Below are 17,204 nucleotides of genomic sequence, written 5' to 3' on the forward strand. Positions count from 1 at the left end.
AATGAAGCCAAAATGAGTAAGAAAAAATAGCAGGTAAGTAAGTAAAGTTATTTTTGTATTATAATTATTTTAATACAAAGCAGGAATATGAATGTTGGACTAAAACCTTTATATCAGTAAACTAAATATTTTCTCTGTACTTTAGGTTTGGGGTTTGTTTGTTTTTTTGTTAATCTGCAGAATGAACACAATACTTTTACTTTGCAGTATTTTAACAAATACATTTAACTTATTTAAAATTCTGGCATGATTAATAGTAGTTATTCGGAATTTATTGTTAGCACTTTGTTGTTTTATTCTTGATGGTGATACTCTTAAAGATAGTGACATTTAATAAAAGGAATATAAAAAGAAAAATTTATATAGTAAAGATTGGATGGAACAGAATAAAATATTAACTTTATAGAGTTGGTATAAAATTATTTAATCCTTACTGGAAAAGTTGACCAGCCTATTTTTTTCATTAACAAAATTACCTTTTTTAAAAAAATGATGATACTTAAACACTTGAGTCCAAATCACTCTGGTTTTTCAGATAGTTAGATGTGTTTGAAAATTATATTTTATCATCTAGTATATTCTGGTGTATCCTCAGGGTTTTTTTTCCCCTTTGTAATGAGTAGTGGTAAATGCATTTTAAAAATAGGTCTTCCCTATTTCTATTTATTTGGAAATTAAGTGCAGATAACTGCAAATAGACTACATCTGAATCACTCTTGACCAAAAAAAAAAAAATGTTTGGCAACTGTCATACTTGTCCCCAATTCCTTTTTCTGTTTTCTTTCATTTTCTGAGAAAAATTAAAGCCCTTGAACCAGCTTTTTTTTTAACTAGTGCTAATATCCCTTATAAGAAGCATGTGTGCCTGAAACTTACATAATTCTATTAACCAATGTCACCTCAACGAATTCAATTAATAAATTTAAAAAATAAGACTATACCTTTAAATCACAACCTTACAGGATAATATTAATATGTTTTTGGAGATACATAGACTAAATTAATAAAAAATTAGTATACTTTTATTATTTTTCCAAAAAATAAAATAACAGCATGTATGCCTACAAACAGTTTAATCAGCATTTCTGGCTAAGTCAAGACAAGGAGAGAATTAGAAACCTAGAAATCAGATTTTTTTTAATCAGAAATTTTCATGAGGAGTGAGATCATAATGCAGACAAAGCATAATACTATGTAAGAGATCAATTTAACATTTTTAGTTGATAGTACTGCGGCACCGTAGCTTTGAAATTTGTGATATAAAGTACCTGGAGCACAATCTTGCTTTAATTTCAACATTTCAAAGTAAGTTAAGTGAGCAAAAATTGCTTAGGTGGTAAAATAAAATTTACAAGTGGTTGTTAAAGAGTGTTGAGGGATAAAGTTTTTCTAATCCCTTACTCGTACCTGTGCACCCCACACACGTTATTCTTTAAGATATGTGAAATTTAAAAAATAATAACTTAATCCAGTATTGTTTTCTAGTAAATTTGGTTATAAATATAGTTTTTTTTAAATCCCCAAATTTTGCATATTACATCTGGTCTTGACTCTTTGTCATGTGATTATTCTTTCTTGATGAAGTCATTAGAGGACAACTATGAAAGCATCAAAAATTCTGTGATGGAGGAGCCAAACATCAATAAGGTACAAAGCATCATTCAACTGAAATTAGAAATTGCATTCTTTAACAAGAAAAATAAAGTGTTTTCATTTAATTTTGGACTGGACTTTGTTTACAGTGCAGATTACTATTTCCTCAATTTATTCTTCTTTTATTTTAACGAGTTAAATGTTGCAATTATAACATTGTTTCTATTTTAATAAAAGAATGCAATTTTAAAGGGAGTTGAATGTATCCTGTTTTGGCTGCAGAATTTTCTGAGTAAATACAACTAAAGTTCTTAATAAAATATAATTATAATAGCCATTATAGAAGTATAGTAGTCTTGTTCTGTTTTTGCAAGTATCACTTTTAAAGTTAAAATTCTTTTCTTTCATATTAATTTCTTAAAATAGAGCAAATACTATTATGTAGCATTTATTTTACTGATAAAAACAGAATATAGCACATTGCCTTGTATATAGTAAGTACTCACAGTACTTGAGAACAATGGCACAAATGATGAGAACAACAATGAAATAACTCCCAAATGTTTAGTGATCACACCTTCGAAGATGACTTGATACATGATTCATGTGTTTCTCATTCTGATTTTAAGACCATCTCAACAGAGCCCTGTCCAGTGGCACAGTAGATACAGTTGTCACCCCAAAGAGCTGAGGTCACCAGCTCTATCCCAGGTTTGCCAGCTTGTTCCCAGGGTCGCCGTCTCAACCCTGAGGTCACAGATTCGAGCCCCAGTTAGGGCACATATGAGAACCAATCAGTGACACAACTAAGAGGAACAACAAATTGATCTCTCTCTCTTTCCCTGTCTTTCTCTCTTTCTCCTTCTCCCTCCCTTTCTTTCACTCTTCCTCCCTCCCTTAAAAGAAAAGAAAAAGACCATCTCAACTTTTAGGGAGAAAATTTCTTAGATTTTTTTTTAAGACTGAATTTCCACCTCTAATTCTTTCCCAAAGGAATCTTTTGGTAAAATAGGATAAATAATTTTATAAAATTAATAAAAAAGATTGATTTGATGTCAAATTTATATTCTAACTAAAACCTTGGCAAAGTAAATATATGCAGTCCATACTTACTGTATTTCTCCAGGTATAAGATGCACTTTTTTTTCAAAAAAGTTGGGGTCTAAAAACTGGGTGCCTCTTACACAGTGGTTGTAGATTTTTTTTACTTGCATTTCCCACTTTTTTGCACTTGTTTTTGTGCTCATTATTGAAGACAGTGATTCATCATCAGACACAGATGAGGACAAGCTAGTGGATGGGAGTTTTAACAGTGATGAGTTGTATGAATTTTATGATTAATAAAATTTGAGTTCAATAACTTTATGTAATATATTTTTTTTCAAATTCTGGGCCCCAAAATTAAGGTGCATCTTATACGTGGGGAAATACAGTAACTTTGGAAATTGCTAATGACCTTTGGGAGTTTGAAGAGAATACAATTCAAACAATCAGTGACCAATATTTCTTGCCTTGTAGTAATAATTACTATTGTCTTTATATATGTTATCATGAATCCTTAGCCAGAGATTTTTCTTTTGATACTCTTTATAAAACGTTAATAACAATGTTATACAGTATTTTTTTTTTTTTTGTATTTTTCTGAAGCTGGAAACGGGGAGAGACAGTCAGTCAGACTCCCGCATGCGCCCGACCGGGATCCACCCGGCACGCCCACCAGGGGCGATGCTCTGCCCACCAGGGGGCGATGCTCTGCCCCTCCGGGGCGTCGCTCTGCCGTGACCAGAGCCACTCTAGCGCCTGGGGCAGAGGCCAAGGAGCCATCCCCAGCGCCCGGGCCATCTTTGCTCCAATGGAGCCTTGGCTGCGGGAGGGGAAGAGAGAGACAGAGAGGAAGGGGGGGGGGTGGAGAAGCAAATGGGCGCTTCTCCTATGTGCCCTGGCCGGGAATCGAACCCGGGTCCCCCACATGCCAGGCCGACGCTCTACCACTGAGCCAACCGGCCAGGGCCAATGTTATACAGTATTACTGTAGTCATCACACTACATCACAACTTAGTCATTGTGTTTGGTTAACATCATAACCTTTTTTAGCCAGAGTTTTCTAAGCCATGTGTGAAAATTTTATTTTAAACAGTTTTATTATGTACACCTGACTTGCAATTACTGCACATATTATAGTAGAGCTTGTTTAACTTTGCATATGTGTACATGGGTGAAGCCATCAGCACAATCAAGATAATTAATATATTCATTACCCCCAAAACTTGAACTCCCTTACTTTTCTCTTCTCACCTCTGCTCTCTTTCTCTCTAGACAACTACCATTTTGTTTCCTGATATTATAGATTAGTATGCATTTTCTGAAATTTTTGTGAACGAATTTATACAATATGTCTTTCTTTTTCCTATATACTTTCTCATCATAATTATTTTGGGATTCTTCCATATTGTATATTTTAGTATTTTCTTTCTTTTTATTGCTCGGTTGTATTCATTGTATGGCTATACCAAAATTTATTTATCCATTGACTTGTCGATGAACAGTTAAGCTATTTCCACTTTGGAGCTCTTTCAAATAAGACTAATTAGAATATTCATCCATAAGTCTCTTTGTATAGGATATGCTTTTATATCTCTTATGTAAAGCCTAGGAGTGGGTTGGCTAGATTATATTGTAGGTGTGTGGTTAACTTGTTAAGAAACAACTTAAGTATTTTCCAAGGTGGTGAAAACATTATATTCCCACAAGCAGTGTATGAAATACCAGTTGCTTCATATCCTTGTTAACACTTGGAATGGTCAGCCTTTTATTATAGCCATTCTTGTAGGTGTATGGTGGTAGTTCATTTAGTTTTTAATTTCCATTGAATATCTGATCATGTGCTTAATTGTCATTTACATAACTTTTTGGTTGAAGCATCTTTTCAAATGTGGTATATATTTTGTATTGGGTTGTATATTTCATTGAGTTTTAACAGCTTTTTATACATTCTAAAGACAAGTTCTTTATACAAGATAGGTGATTTGCTAGCATTTTCTCCTAGTTGATTGCTTCTCTTTTTATTCTCTTTACATTGTTTTTAAACTGCAGAAGTTCTTAACTGAAACATTGGACCTCATCAAAATTCTTTCTGTGTATGGATTTTCTTTCTGTTGTCATATCAAGAAATCTTTGCAAACCTAAAGTCACAAAGATTTTCTTATATTTTGCTCTAATATTTTATAATTTTAGTTTTACAATTAGGTCTGTGACCCATTTTGAGTTATTTTTTATATGATGCAAAGTATGGATCACAATTATTTTTTAAATTATCTGTGTATCAATTTTTACAACATTCTTTGTTGAAAAGATTATTCTTCACTGAACTGCCTTTTCCTCCTTTAAAAAATCAATTGACATATGTGTAGGTTTATTGCTGGACCTTATTTTGGACTATTGATCTATTTGTTTATGCTAATACCCTACTGTCTTATTGCACTACCCTACTCTCTTATTGCACTGACTAGAAATTCTAATCTAATATCAAATAGAAATGGTGGAAACAGACATTCTTATTTTGTTTTTCATCTTGGGAGAAAGCATTCAATCTTTTGTCATTAAGTAACGTCATCTATAGGGTTGTTAGATGTCATTTATAAGGTTGAGGAAGTTTATTTTCCTAACTCATTGAGAATTTTTCATTAGAAAAGAATGTTAGGTTTTGTCAAATGCTTTTTTTGCTACTGCAGTCATGTACTACTTAACAACGAGATACATTCTGAGAAATGCGTTATTATGCAATTTTGTTATGTGAACATCAAAGTGTACTTAAACAAATCTAGAAAATATAACTGACTATACACTTAAGTTATATGGTATAGCCCAGGGTGTCTCAACCACTGGCCCATGGGCCAGTCCACCGGAAGTTTCATGCTAGTCTGCAAAAGAGTTAACCACTCTGATATTGTATGAAAATTATAAATCCAATGATCTTAGTCAAATTTGCTTATATTCAAGGTGATTCCTGCCTTAGTGGTCCCTGAAATAATTGTATTTCACTGGTCCCCAAGTGTAAAAAGGTTGAAAACCACTAATATAGCCTGTTGTTTTGTAGGGGAGGAAAAATATCTTTTCCACTGCCCTTCTGGCTTCTTGGCTGAGACATTCTTGTAATAAAAGGCAGATTAAAAGAATAAAAACAGCCTGACCAGGTGGTGGCACAGTGGCTAGAGCGTCAGACTGGGATGCAGAGGACCCAGGTTTGAGACCCTGAGGTCGCCAGCTTGAGCACGGGCTCATCTGGTTTGAGAAAAAAAAAAAAAAAAAAAGCCCACTAGCTTGAACCCAAGGTCGCTGGCTCAAACAAGGGGTTACTTGGTCTGCTGAAGGCCCACGGTCAAGGCACATATGAGAAAGCAATCAATGAACAACTAAGGTGTTGCAACGCGCAATGAAAAACTAATGATTGTCTGTCTGTCCCTGTCTATCCCTCTCTCTGACTCACTCTCTGTCTCTGTAAAAAATAAATTAAAAAAAAAAGAATAAAAACAAACAAAAGTTTAAGAACATGACTACTTCCTATATATTAATATGTATATATATGGAAGAGACCCAGGAACACTGAGGAATTTGCTAAAATGGCTGAAGCCAACTTAAATATCTTTCAGCTGAAGACAAGAGGAGATGTTGAGAGTAGGGTGAGTCAGTTATGGGAGGTTACCAGGAAAAACACAGGAACAAGGATAAGGAGGTTATGCAGATTTAAGTCTCTGCCTCTGCATTGATAAGTTTCTAGCCTGACCAAGTGGTGATGCAGTAGATGGAGCATAGAACTGGACTCAGAGGACCCAGGTTTGAAACCCCTTGAGTGCGGGCTCATCTGGCTTGAACGTGGGCCCACCAGCTTGAGTGCAGGGTCGCTGGCTTGAGCTTGGGATCATAGACATGACCCTGTGGTCACTGGCTTGAGCCCAAAGGTTGCTGACTTGATCGGGGAGGGGGCGGGGGTCACTTGCTCTGCTGTAGCACATATGAGAAAGCAATCAATGAACAACTAATATGCCGCAACAAAGACCTGATGCTTCTCATTTCTCTCCTTTCTTGTCTGTCTCTGTCTGTCCCTCTCTCTATCTCTGTCACCAAAACAAAAAAGTTTCTAGAGGCTAGGTCACTACCCTCTTTCTGGTACTAATGGAGATTTCCCTTACAAATGTAAATATCCTTTACAAAGGATAACTTGTACTTGGTTTTCAGAGCTTCTCCCAAAGCTGCTGTTTGTTAAATTGATTAGCCTAAAATAATTTTTTTGCCAAAGACATATGTTTTAGAGTGCAAATTCAAATTCTGTTCCCCTACAGCTTTTAGGCTAAAAACTGCCTGTTCAGCATATTACTATACTAAATACTGAAGGCAACTGTAATGCATTGGTAGTTGTGGAATACAGTGCATTATAGTATTACAAGGGCTACAGAGTCACTAGGTGATAGGAGTTTTTCAGTTCTATTAAAATTGTTTGGTATCTCTGCTGTATATGCAATTGTCCTTGAACAAATATCATTATGTAGTGCATAACTGTGTTGAGGTGATTATATGATTTTTTTTTTAGTCTGTTAATATGACTAAATAGGTTGATGTGTTTGTTTAATTTAATTTAATTTTATTTATTTATTTTTTTTTTTTTTTTGTATTTTTCTGAAGCTGGAAACGGGGAGAGACAGTCAGACAGACTCCCGCATGAGCCCGACCGGGATCCACCCAGCACGCCCACCAGGGGCAATGCTCTGCCCCTCCGGGGCGTCGCTCTGTTGCGACCAGAGCCACTCTAGCACCTGGGGCCGAGGCCAAGGAGCCATCCCCAGCGCCCGGGCCATCTTTGCTCCAATGGAACCTCGGCTGCGGGAGGGGAAGAGAGAGACAGAGAGGAAGGAGAGGGGGAGGGGTGGAGAAGCAGATGGGCGCTTCTCCTGTGTGCCCTGGCCGGGAATCGAACCCGGGACTTCTGCACGCCAGGCCAACGCATTTGTTTAATTTTAAACCAACCTTGCATTCCCAGGGTAAGCCCTATTTATGGTCATCATGTGTTCTTTTTTACATATTGTTAGATTTGCTTTAAGAATTTTTGCATCTGTGGTCATGAGGGATATTGGTTTGTACTTTTCTTAAGGATTTGGGGGGTGGTTCGTTGGATCAATCAATCTTTGGTTGATTTTAATGCTGGCCTCATACAATTGGAAAGTATTCTCTCTAATTTTTTGGAAGAAGTTTTACAGAATTAGTATTATTTGTTCCTTAAGTGTTGGTAGAATTTGCCAGAGAAACTGTCAGGGCCTGGAGTATTTTTAGCTACAAATTCAATTTCTTCAATAGATATAGGTCAGTTCAACAGATATAGATCTCTATTCATCTTGAATGAGCTTTGGTTGCCCAATGTCTGTCTGTCTGTCTGTCTGTCTTTTTTTTTTTTTTTGTCGCTCATGTCTTTAAGAACTGAGAATGGTCTTTGTATTGTTATATATGTAGGTTGTTTTAAAAAAAGAATATGTACCAGTGACACTCTATGGTTCACAAAACCTAAAATATTTACTATCTGACCTTTTAATATTTATTAGATATTATCAAAGGATTATAATACTAAGAAATGTGGTAAACCTACCTTTAATAATTCAAATATCTTGATCCTTTAAAGTTAATTCTTTATAGCTGGGGAACATAAGCAATTAATGAAGTTGTATGTTATATCAACTATCGTATTATATGTAAAAAAGCAAGTTTGAACAAATTTAAATTCCCCTTGTCAAGTAAATTATGTTTTAGGGATAATGAGCATGTAAAATAGAACCTTTGGATTTGAAATACATAGTTTCTGAAAATAATTTATGCAAGAATGACAGAATGGCATATTTTATTCTTTCTATACTGAAATCACTGTATTTTTATATTTTCCTTTTCTCCATTTAGATAGAAGCAGATTTGGGATATCCTGGAGGTAAAGCAAGAATTATTCATAAGGAATCTGATATCATTACTGCCTTTGCTGTTAATAAAGTAAGTACATAGACATTTTTCTTCAAATATTTAATATTCATAGTTGGAGAATATTTCTTTTTCTGTTTGTTTATTCAGTATTAGTATTTTTCCCCAAAGATATTTCTCATTCCTAAAATTGCAATCTGACTAAATTTTTTATATTATAAAATAATTATATTGTTTGATAATTATTTTTTTCATTTTTAATATATAGCAGATAAAGTAATGTTTTATTGCTATACATAGAGAAGTATTAAGTATTTTTTTTTCTGTTTTTTTTTTTTTGTTTTTTTTTTTTTTGTATTTTTCTGAAGCTGGAAATGGGGAGAGACAGACTCCCGCATGCACCCGACCGGGATCCACCTGGCACGCCCACCAGGGGCGATGCTCTGCCCACCAGGGGGCGATGCTCTGCCCCTCTGGGGCGTCGCTCTGCCGCGACCAGAGCCACTCTAGCGCCTGGGGCAGAGGCCAAGGAGCCATCCCCAGCGCCCGGGCCATCCTTGCTCCAATGGAGCCTTGGCTGTGGAAGGGGAAGAGAGAGACAGAGAGGAAGGAGGGGGGCGGGGTGGAGAAGCAAATGGGAGCTTCTCCTATGTGCCCTGGCCGGGAATCGAACCCAGGTCTCCCGCACGCCAGGCCGACGCTCTACCGCTGAGCCAACCGGCCAGGGCTAAGTATTAAGTATTTATATATGCAATAACCTTTAAAATTTATACAATGCATTATAAGAGTTAATCCGAATAAAAGGTTTTCTATTTTCCTTGTATGATGAATATGTTGAATGTGGGTCTTAGTATTAGATCAAATTTAAGCTTATATAACTCATAGACATTCTCCCTTTTTGACTTACAGCTATAATAGCTGTCCAATTCGAGTGTTTTCTTTGTATTCCTTAGCCTTTTACTCAACATCTTCCTTAGAGCTGTTCACAGAGGAGGTGGCTTTTTATGTAATGGTCAAGGTTGAAATTTGTCTTAGTCATTTTTCCCTTCCATCTTCCTAATTGCTTTACTGTAGAGTTTATCATGACTTCTAGATACTCTTGTATCTTTTTATTTTTAACTTAAAGCAGTGGTCCCCAACCTTTTTTGGGCCACGGACCGGTTTAATGTCAGAAAATATTTTCAAGGACTGGCCTTTAGAGTGGGATGGATAAATGTATCACATGACTGAGACAAGCGTCAAGAGTGAGTCTTAGATGGATGTAACAGAGGGAATCTGGTCATTTTTTAAAAATAAAACTTAGTTCAGACTTAAATATAAATAAAACGGAAATAATGTAAGTTATTTATTCTTTCTCTGCGGACTGGTACCAAATGGCCCACAGACTGGTACCGGTCTGAATATCCTATGGCATCCATTTAATAATAATCATTCCATCTAATAGATTCTCCATCTCTTAATGCCGTGTGTCTCTTTTTGTTTTCTCCTAGATAGTTTCTTTGTCATTCTGTCCTCATCTTTTCCTGTATTCTTTGTCTCGTTTCCCTCATAACATCTTCCCCTGAACAATGACTAGTTCTGTCGAGACAGGCAGGTTTGGAAGCAGCCCTTAACCCCAAGCAGTTCTCATGTTGTGATGGTATATACAATATTGTCAAATACAAATGCAAAATTATTGTCTATACCCAATAAGTACCTTTCTTCCCCTGAAGAAAATATAATTTTTAATGTTTTGTGCTATAAAACAAACTAGCATGTTGCTTCTTTGTGAGGAGGGGTACCTATAAGCAGCTAGTAATGAACAATCATCCAGATATACAAAGTTTGTCATTTACTGTGTAAGAGTGTACCTGTTTAATTTTTATTTCTCCAGAGTTGTTAAATTAGTAGTTGAGAAATAATACCTTTTTCTTTACATTGCATTATTTAAAAATGCCAGTGATATTGAACTTTTCCCATTTGTTTAGTTGTGAATTATCTGTGTCAAAAACTGTGAAGGAGCTCTGAGATATTCCCCTGCCTTAAAGTTAGCAAGTTAGCTTTCACAGTTTAATGGATGTTGTTAAAAGACACAAGACTTCTGGAACAGAAACAAAGGGCAGTTTATTTCTAGAAGCAAAAGCAGTAGCCAGAGTTTCAGTATTTTTTGCACCGGTTCCTGAGCTACAAGGCAAGGACCAGATGATACCTGCAAACGTAGCAGTTTGCAATACAGGAGAGGAACTCTGAGTTTACAGAACAAGTCTTTTCTAATGTTAGTAAGCATACCTGCCCTTTGATCTAGAGGGGGAGATTATAGCCATTAGACATCCTAGAGATAATATTGTACACAAAGGGCAGACCATGACTTACTCATAAAATATGCAGAAGGGACCCAGGAAGAATTCTCTCTCAGCAGTCTACTTAAATCCTTTTTCCACTTATCTCTAGGATCTCAGGTTTTTTCTAGTTTATATTAGCATTTTACGTAATGTTGGAAATACTAATCTTCTCTTCTCTTGGCTGTCAATATCTCCATTTTCTACTTTAGAGATGAACATTTTTAACTCATAGGTGTTTAAAATTTTTTTATTTAATTGGACCCACTTTTCATTTATGATCTCTTTCTCTATCCCTACACTTTTTCTACCACTCTTTCTGTACCCTATACTGTTTATGATCTTTCTCAAATTGTTTTTCTTTTTTTTTTTCTTTTTTTTCTTTTATTTTGTTCATTTTTAGAGAGGAGAGACAGGGGGAGAGAGAGAGACAGAGAGGGAGAGAGAGGAGAGAGAGACAGAGAGAGAGAAGGGGGGAGGAGCTGGAAGCATCAACTCCCATATGTGCCTTGACCAGGCAAGCCCAGGGTTTCAAAGTGGCGACCTCAGCATTTCCAGGTCGACGCTTTATCCACTGCGCCAACACAGGTCAGGCACAAATTGTTTTTCTTACCTGAGACTGAAAGGCTTTATGTATATGAAAGTGATATTATCTTATTAGAATAATTCACTATTCTTTCTTTACTCTGGTGTTCCTTAGCTCCCTCATCTTTCTCTACCTTCCAGGGCTCAAGTGCCTCCCTCCCTTTTTCTAAATTATGTAAATCTTAGGGAGATTGTACCATTCTAGTGAACTAGAAAGTGCCTGAGGAAGAAATAAAGTAAAATATCATTACTACTTACAGCTGGCTTTCTGTTGAATGCGCTTCAATTATCAGAACATAAACATATTTCCAAACTCAAGCTGATGACTATTACATTCAAAAATTAATATTAAAATTAATTTAAAGTACTCATTTGTGAGGATATTATATATTCTGTACCTTAAAATTACCATTTTTGATGTTATTTTATAGTTTCCAATGTCAAAAGTAGCCCATATGCATGTTGTGCTTTATTATTGAAACATTACTGTATGATTTATTTTTCAGGCAAATAGAAACTGCATAGCAATTGCTTCAAGCCATGATGTTCAAGAACTGGATGTTTCTGGAATTCTAGCTACTCAGATCTATGCTTGGGTAGATGATGATATAGAAATGGAAACCAAAGGGTACCCTTATACTTTGTTTTTATTCAGTAACATTGCAATTTGAATGATGATTCCACAGAACTATAACTTTCAAAAGATTTTTTAAAGGAATATTCCAAGATCTCTGGTCATCAAACTGTGGCTCGCGAGCCACATGCAGCTCTTTGGCCCCTTGAGTGTGACTCTTCCACAAAATACCACGCGCAGGCACTACCTCAATAAGGAATGTACCTACCTATATAGTTTAAGTTTAAAAAAGAAATTTCAATCGTTGTACTGTTGATATTTGGCTCTGTTGACTAATGAGTTTGCTGACCACGGTCCTAGATTATAAGTAAAGTGGCAGCTGACATGCTAAAGAGTAAAGAAAGAGGTATTAGGCTCTCTAAAGAAATCATACTCTTTTATGGATTCTTGCTGTATTGGCCAAGAGTTTGCTTAAAGGCTTTAATCACTGTAAAAAAAAATAGAAGACTGGATAAAGAAGATGTGGCACGTATACACCATGGTATACTATTCAGCCATAAGAAATGATGACATCAGATCATTTATAACAAAATGGTGGGATCTTGATAACATTGTACGGAGTGAAATTACTAAATCAGAAAAAAACAAGAACTGCAGGATTCCATACATTGGTGGGACATAAAAACAAGACTAAGATACATGGACAAGAGTGTGGTGGTTATGGGGGGGGGGGCGGGGGGGAGGGAAGGAGGGAGAGGGGGAGAGGCACAAAGAAAACTAGATAGAAGGTGACGGAGGACAATCTGACTTTGGGTGATGGGTATGCAACAGAATTGAATGACAAGATAACCTGGACATGTTTTCTTTGAATATATGTACCCTGATTTATTGATGTCACCCCATTAAAATTAATAAAAATTTATTTATTAAAAAATGAAATCAATTGAGGGTTAAAAGAGAATAAATGAAGGGATGTGAAAATATTCAACTATGAAGTTATTGTCATTATATTGAAGTTAGGCATTAAGAGCCAAAACAATTTATTTTAAAGGTAAACAATTAATTTTAAAGACATGTTAGAGCTTTCGGGTATAACAGAAAGAAAATAAATGGGTTGCTTTCATTTTGGTTGACATTCTTTGTAGGTCAGAAGATTTCTTGGTTATACATGCTCATGATGATTTAACAACTGTGCAAGGTACAACCCCGTATACACATAGCAATCCTGGCACTCCGATCAACATGCCATGGCTTGGCAGCACGCAGACTGGTAGAGGAGCATCTGTGGTATGTAAAGTTAAAAATATTTACATATAAATATCCTATTTTTTCCACTAGCTTAATAGATAAAGCATGATTTAATCAATGTTATCTAAAAATTCTTAACTTTTTAGTAAGTCATATTTTCTGCAAATTGTAAATTTTGATGATGAAGAATAATATGTTTTCATTTTTAAAATATAAGAATATTTTAAATAAATAATCTAAATACAAAGAGCTATACATATTTAAGTAATAATTACTTGGAACTTACTGGTCCAGATCAGCAAGCTGAGGTCTATGGGTTCAAGTCTACGCAACACCTTTTTTTGTATACACAGCATACTAAGAATGGCATTTACATTTTCAATGGTTGAAAAAAAATCAAATGAAGAATGATATTTCATGAGACATGAAGGTTATATAAAATTCAAATTTCAAAATCTCTAAATAAAGTTTATTGGAATATAGCCGTAGTCATTTGTTCATATCTTGCCGATGAATGCTTTCATGCAACAAGGGCAAAACTGAGTATCTGAGAGAGAGAGACCATATGCCCATAGAGCCCAGATTATTTATTATCTGATTCTTTAAAAAAATAAGATTGCTAGTTCCTAGTCTAGGCAATATCTTTTCATAGATACCAACTAACAGCTAGGCCAATATTAAGTGTGACATTCTTTTAATGCTGAGACAAGTATATTCTGTTTTTGAACAAAGGAAAACACTGTAATTGTTTTAAATTTAAGCAAAATATAAAATGCAGATGAACTAAAACAATTTTTCTGTAATAATGGAAGGCCTTGAGCCCTGATCACCAAAGACATGTTCCATGTTAAACCTCCAGCAGACTGGGATTCCTGTATTGATACTTAGGGTATAGGAATTGATAAGAAGAATCAAAGAAACCTAGAAAATTCTCTCAGTGGCTTTCTAAGTGGTAGAGTTTTTTTGTTATTTGGGTTTTTTTCAGTTTCCTATGTCCTGTAGAATTCTTTCTTTGGCCAAAAATAATTTTTTTTTTTACTAATTAGAAAGGGTAATTATTTAAATAAAGCCTTAATCGTCTTTAATAATATGTTAGGATATATTTTATGCTTAATGCAGTTCCTTTATTGCTCATACCACCTTATTATTCTCTGAGATGTCTCTTGTAGCTATAATTACTTCTATTTATCGTTCTTCACATGAAGCTTGAGGCCACAAAGGTCAAGTGATTTTTTTTTCTTCTTTTCCAATTGAGAGGAGGGGAGATAGACAGACTCCCATTGTGCCCTGACTGGAATCCATGCAGCAACTCCCGTCTGGAGCCGATGCTCTGCCCATCTGGGGCCATGTTCACAACCAAGCTATTTTTGGCTCCTGAGGTGGAGGCTCCACGGAGCCATCCTCAGTGATCAGGACTGATGTGCTTGAACCAATCTAGCCATGCCTGCAGAAGTGGAAGGGGTGGAGATGCAGATGTTTGCTTCTCCTGTGTGTCCTGACTGGGAATCAAACCCAGGACATCCTCACTGCTGGCTGATGCTCTACCACTGAGCCAAACAGCCAGTGCCACATCAAGTGATTTAATTCAGGTCCCTATCTCAAATTGTGGTAGAGTTTGTATTAGAACCCTCCATTCCCCTTAGCTTGTTGATTTCAAGTAGGAGCATTTTAAAATTAAATTGAAAAATTTGAAATACAGTCTAGTAATTATTCAGATGAATGACCTGGTCCTTAATAATTATTTTCCAATTGACAGATATTTTAAAATTCATCTATAAAACCTACTGATATTATTAACTTTGACGGGAAATTAAAGATAATATACAAAATATGTGAAAAGAAAGAATAGACACTTTTTTCCCAACTTCAGTTTCAAAGAATACAATGCAGTTCTTCCTGTAACACCTTTCTTTGCTGATCTCCCTGTTTTCACACTTGCTCCATCTGTTCTGTACACAGCAGCCAGAGTTGCTGTTTTCTAAAGCATCATTTAGGTTTTCACTTCCTGCTTAACACTTTCAGTAATCCCAGTACAACTCAAAAAGAACAAGTCCTTATTAACATGGCTTCTAAAGCCCTATGTGATTTCACCCCTGCCAGTATCTCCCTTCATTCCACACCTGATTCTCTTTGCTCTTCTTCATACAGTGGCCTTTTTTCTGTCACTGGAACTCATTAGTCTTATTGCCAAATCAGAGTCTGTGCCTTGCATTCTGCTTAAAATGCTTTTTCTCTTTTACCATTTAAATCTTAACTCAAATTCCCATAGATTTCCCTTACTTACCTAGTGAAGGCATCTACTCCTCCCTACTCTAACCCCAGTAATCTAGGTCGCGTTATTTCATTGTATCATCTCTGTAGTTTTTATTTCTTTTGAAATTATCTATTATATGGATGTATTTTTTATATACCCTGTATTATAAGCTCTTTGACAGGTTACTTTATGCCTGCATTATACACTGGTGGTTTCTAACTGAAATAGCATTTAACATATAGTAGGTGCTCAGAAAATATTTTATACTCCAAAGCATTACAATACAGAATTTACCATTGTCATTCCTCTTAGGGCTAAATTTTCTTCCTGTCTATATAAGGACATGTTATTAGTGAGGGTCATTGTGATTTGTAAACAATAAGTATTTGGATTACCCCACTCCATCCTAAGACACTGATAAAATGTGTTCTTTTTTTATATGGATCTTCTAAAATAATTAATGACATTTTCCCCATATAATATTTTATATATGCTTTCAGGAACATTTTTAAAGCTGTGTTTATGAATTATTTTACTCTTCATTTCTCTTTGATACTTTAGTCAGAAAATATTTAATTAGGAAAAAGATAAAAGAAAAAACAGGAATCTTTAGGCATTTCTTTAAGAGGAACATGAGATTTAAATGTGATTTACTATACAAAAGTAACATTCAGCAGGTTTTCATTTTTTGTGAAGAATTGATAAAATATTTTCTTAATCTCATTATTTTTTGATTTATGAATACTAACAATAAAGAACACTTGTTATAACCAACTTCTGCTTTATTAGAATGTTATCTTTATTTTTATATATCATTCAGTGTTTCTATCCCTCACCAGTTTTCTGGGTAACTCCTTTCTCCCTATCAAATCCCCAAATCCCCAAATCCCCCTACTCCTCACTATTTCTGCTAACTGAACAATTTAAATTGAAAACAACAGCAGCAGAAAGTCTGCATGACAGAGATGCTACAAACTCAGCGTAATATATAACTGTAGTTATGGTGCTGTATCCTATTTAATGTCCTATAAATTAAAATTATCTCTTTAATTTCATATATATATATATATATATTATTCTTATTTGACAGGCTTTGTAAATCATTCAAACCACGATTTACAAATGGGTAAATAAACAGTTCCAAACGATCAATTTAAAAGTTATGCAATTTTCTGTTTACCTCTTTTTTTTTTTTTTCACATGCTTCTGCCTGTTTTTTTAACCTTATACTATTTAGGACTATGCCAATAAATTTAATGGGATCAGAAAAGAATTGGCAAGTAAGGAGGTAAGACTAAATACTCAAAGTAGTTTGTTCCTAGATCCTAGTCAGTAATGCAGAAACTGTATGTACACCTAACTGCAAGAGAGCTGAGCTATTAAACTTCATTTCTGTTACCATATTCAGTGTTTTTACCACTCATAATGGCAATTATGGAATCACATATGAATGTTATTTGAATTTCCTGTCACAAGTAAAAATATTTTTAAGTAAAAATTTTACTACTACTGTTTAACTAAAGAACAATTTTTATTTATTAACAGATGATTAAGAAAGCCATTAATAATGTCAGAAGAATGACTTCTCATCCCACTCTTCCTTACTGTAAGTTGATAATTATTAGCCATTATCTAAAGAATTTAAAGGAAACTTTTAGTTTAAATCAAAAGATAGTCA

At 35.1% G+C, this 17,204-nt stretch overlaps 1 protein-coding gene across 1 annotated transcript in view; it reads left to right on the forward strand.

Moving 5' to 3' along the window:
* The window catches only part of DMXL1 (Dmx like 1), a 157,501-nt gene that overhangs the window by 117,800 nt on the left and 22,497 nt on the right, over positions 1 to 17,204 (forward strand). Inside the window, 5 exon segments of the mRNA XM_066274147.1 lie at positions 1,585 to 1,647; positions 8,533 to 8,619; positions 11,957 to 12,078; positions 13,170 to 13,311; positions 17,072 to 17,132. Coding sequence (XP_066130244.1) covers positions 1,585 to 1,647; positions 8,533 to 8,619; positions 11,957 to 12,078; positions 13,170 to 13,311; positions 17,072 to 17,132 — 475 coding nt within the window.

The sequence above is a fragment of the Saccopteryx bilineata genome, chromosome 4 (genome assembly GCF_036850765.1).
Source record: "Saccopteryx bilineata isolate mSacBil1 chromosome 4, mSacBil1_pri_phased_curated, whole genome shotgun sequence".
Taxonomy (NCBI): domain Eukaryota; kingdom Metazoa; phylum Chordata; class Mammalia; order Chiroptera; family Emballonuridae; genus Saccopteryx; species Saccopteryx bilineata.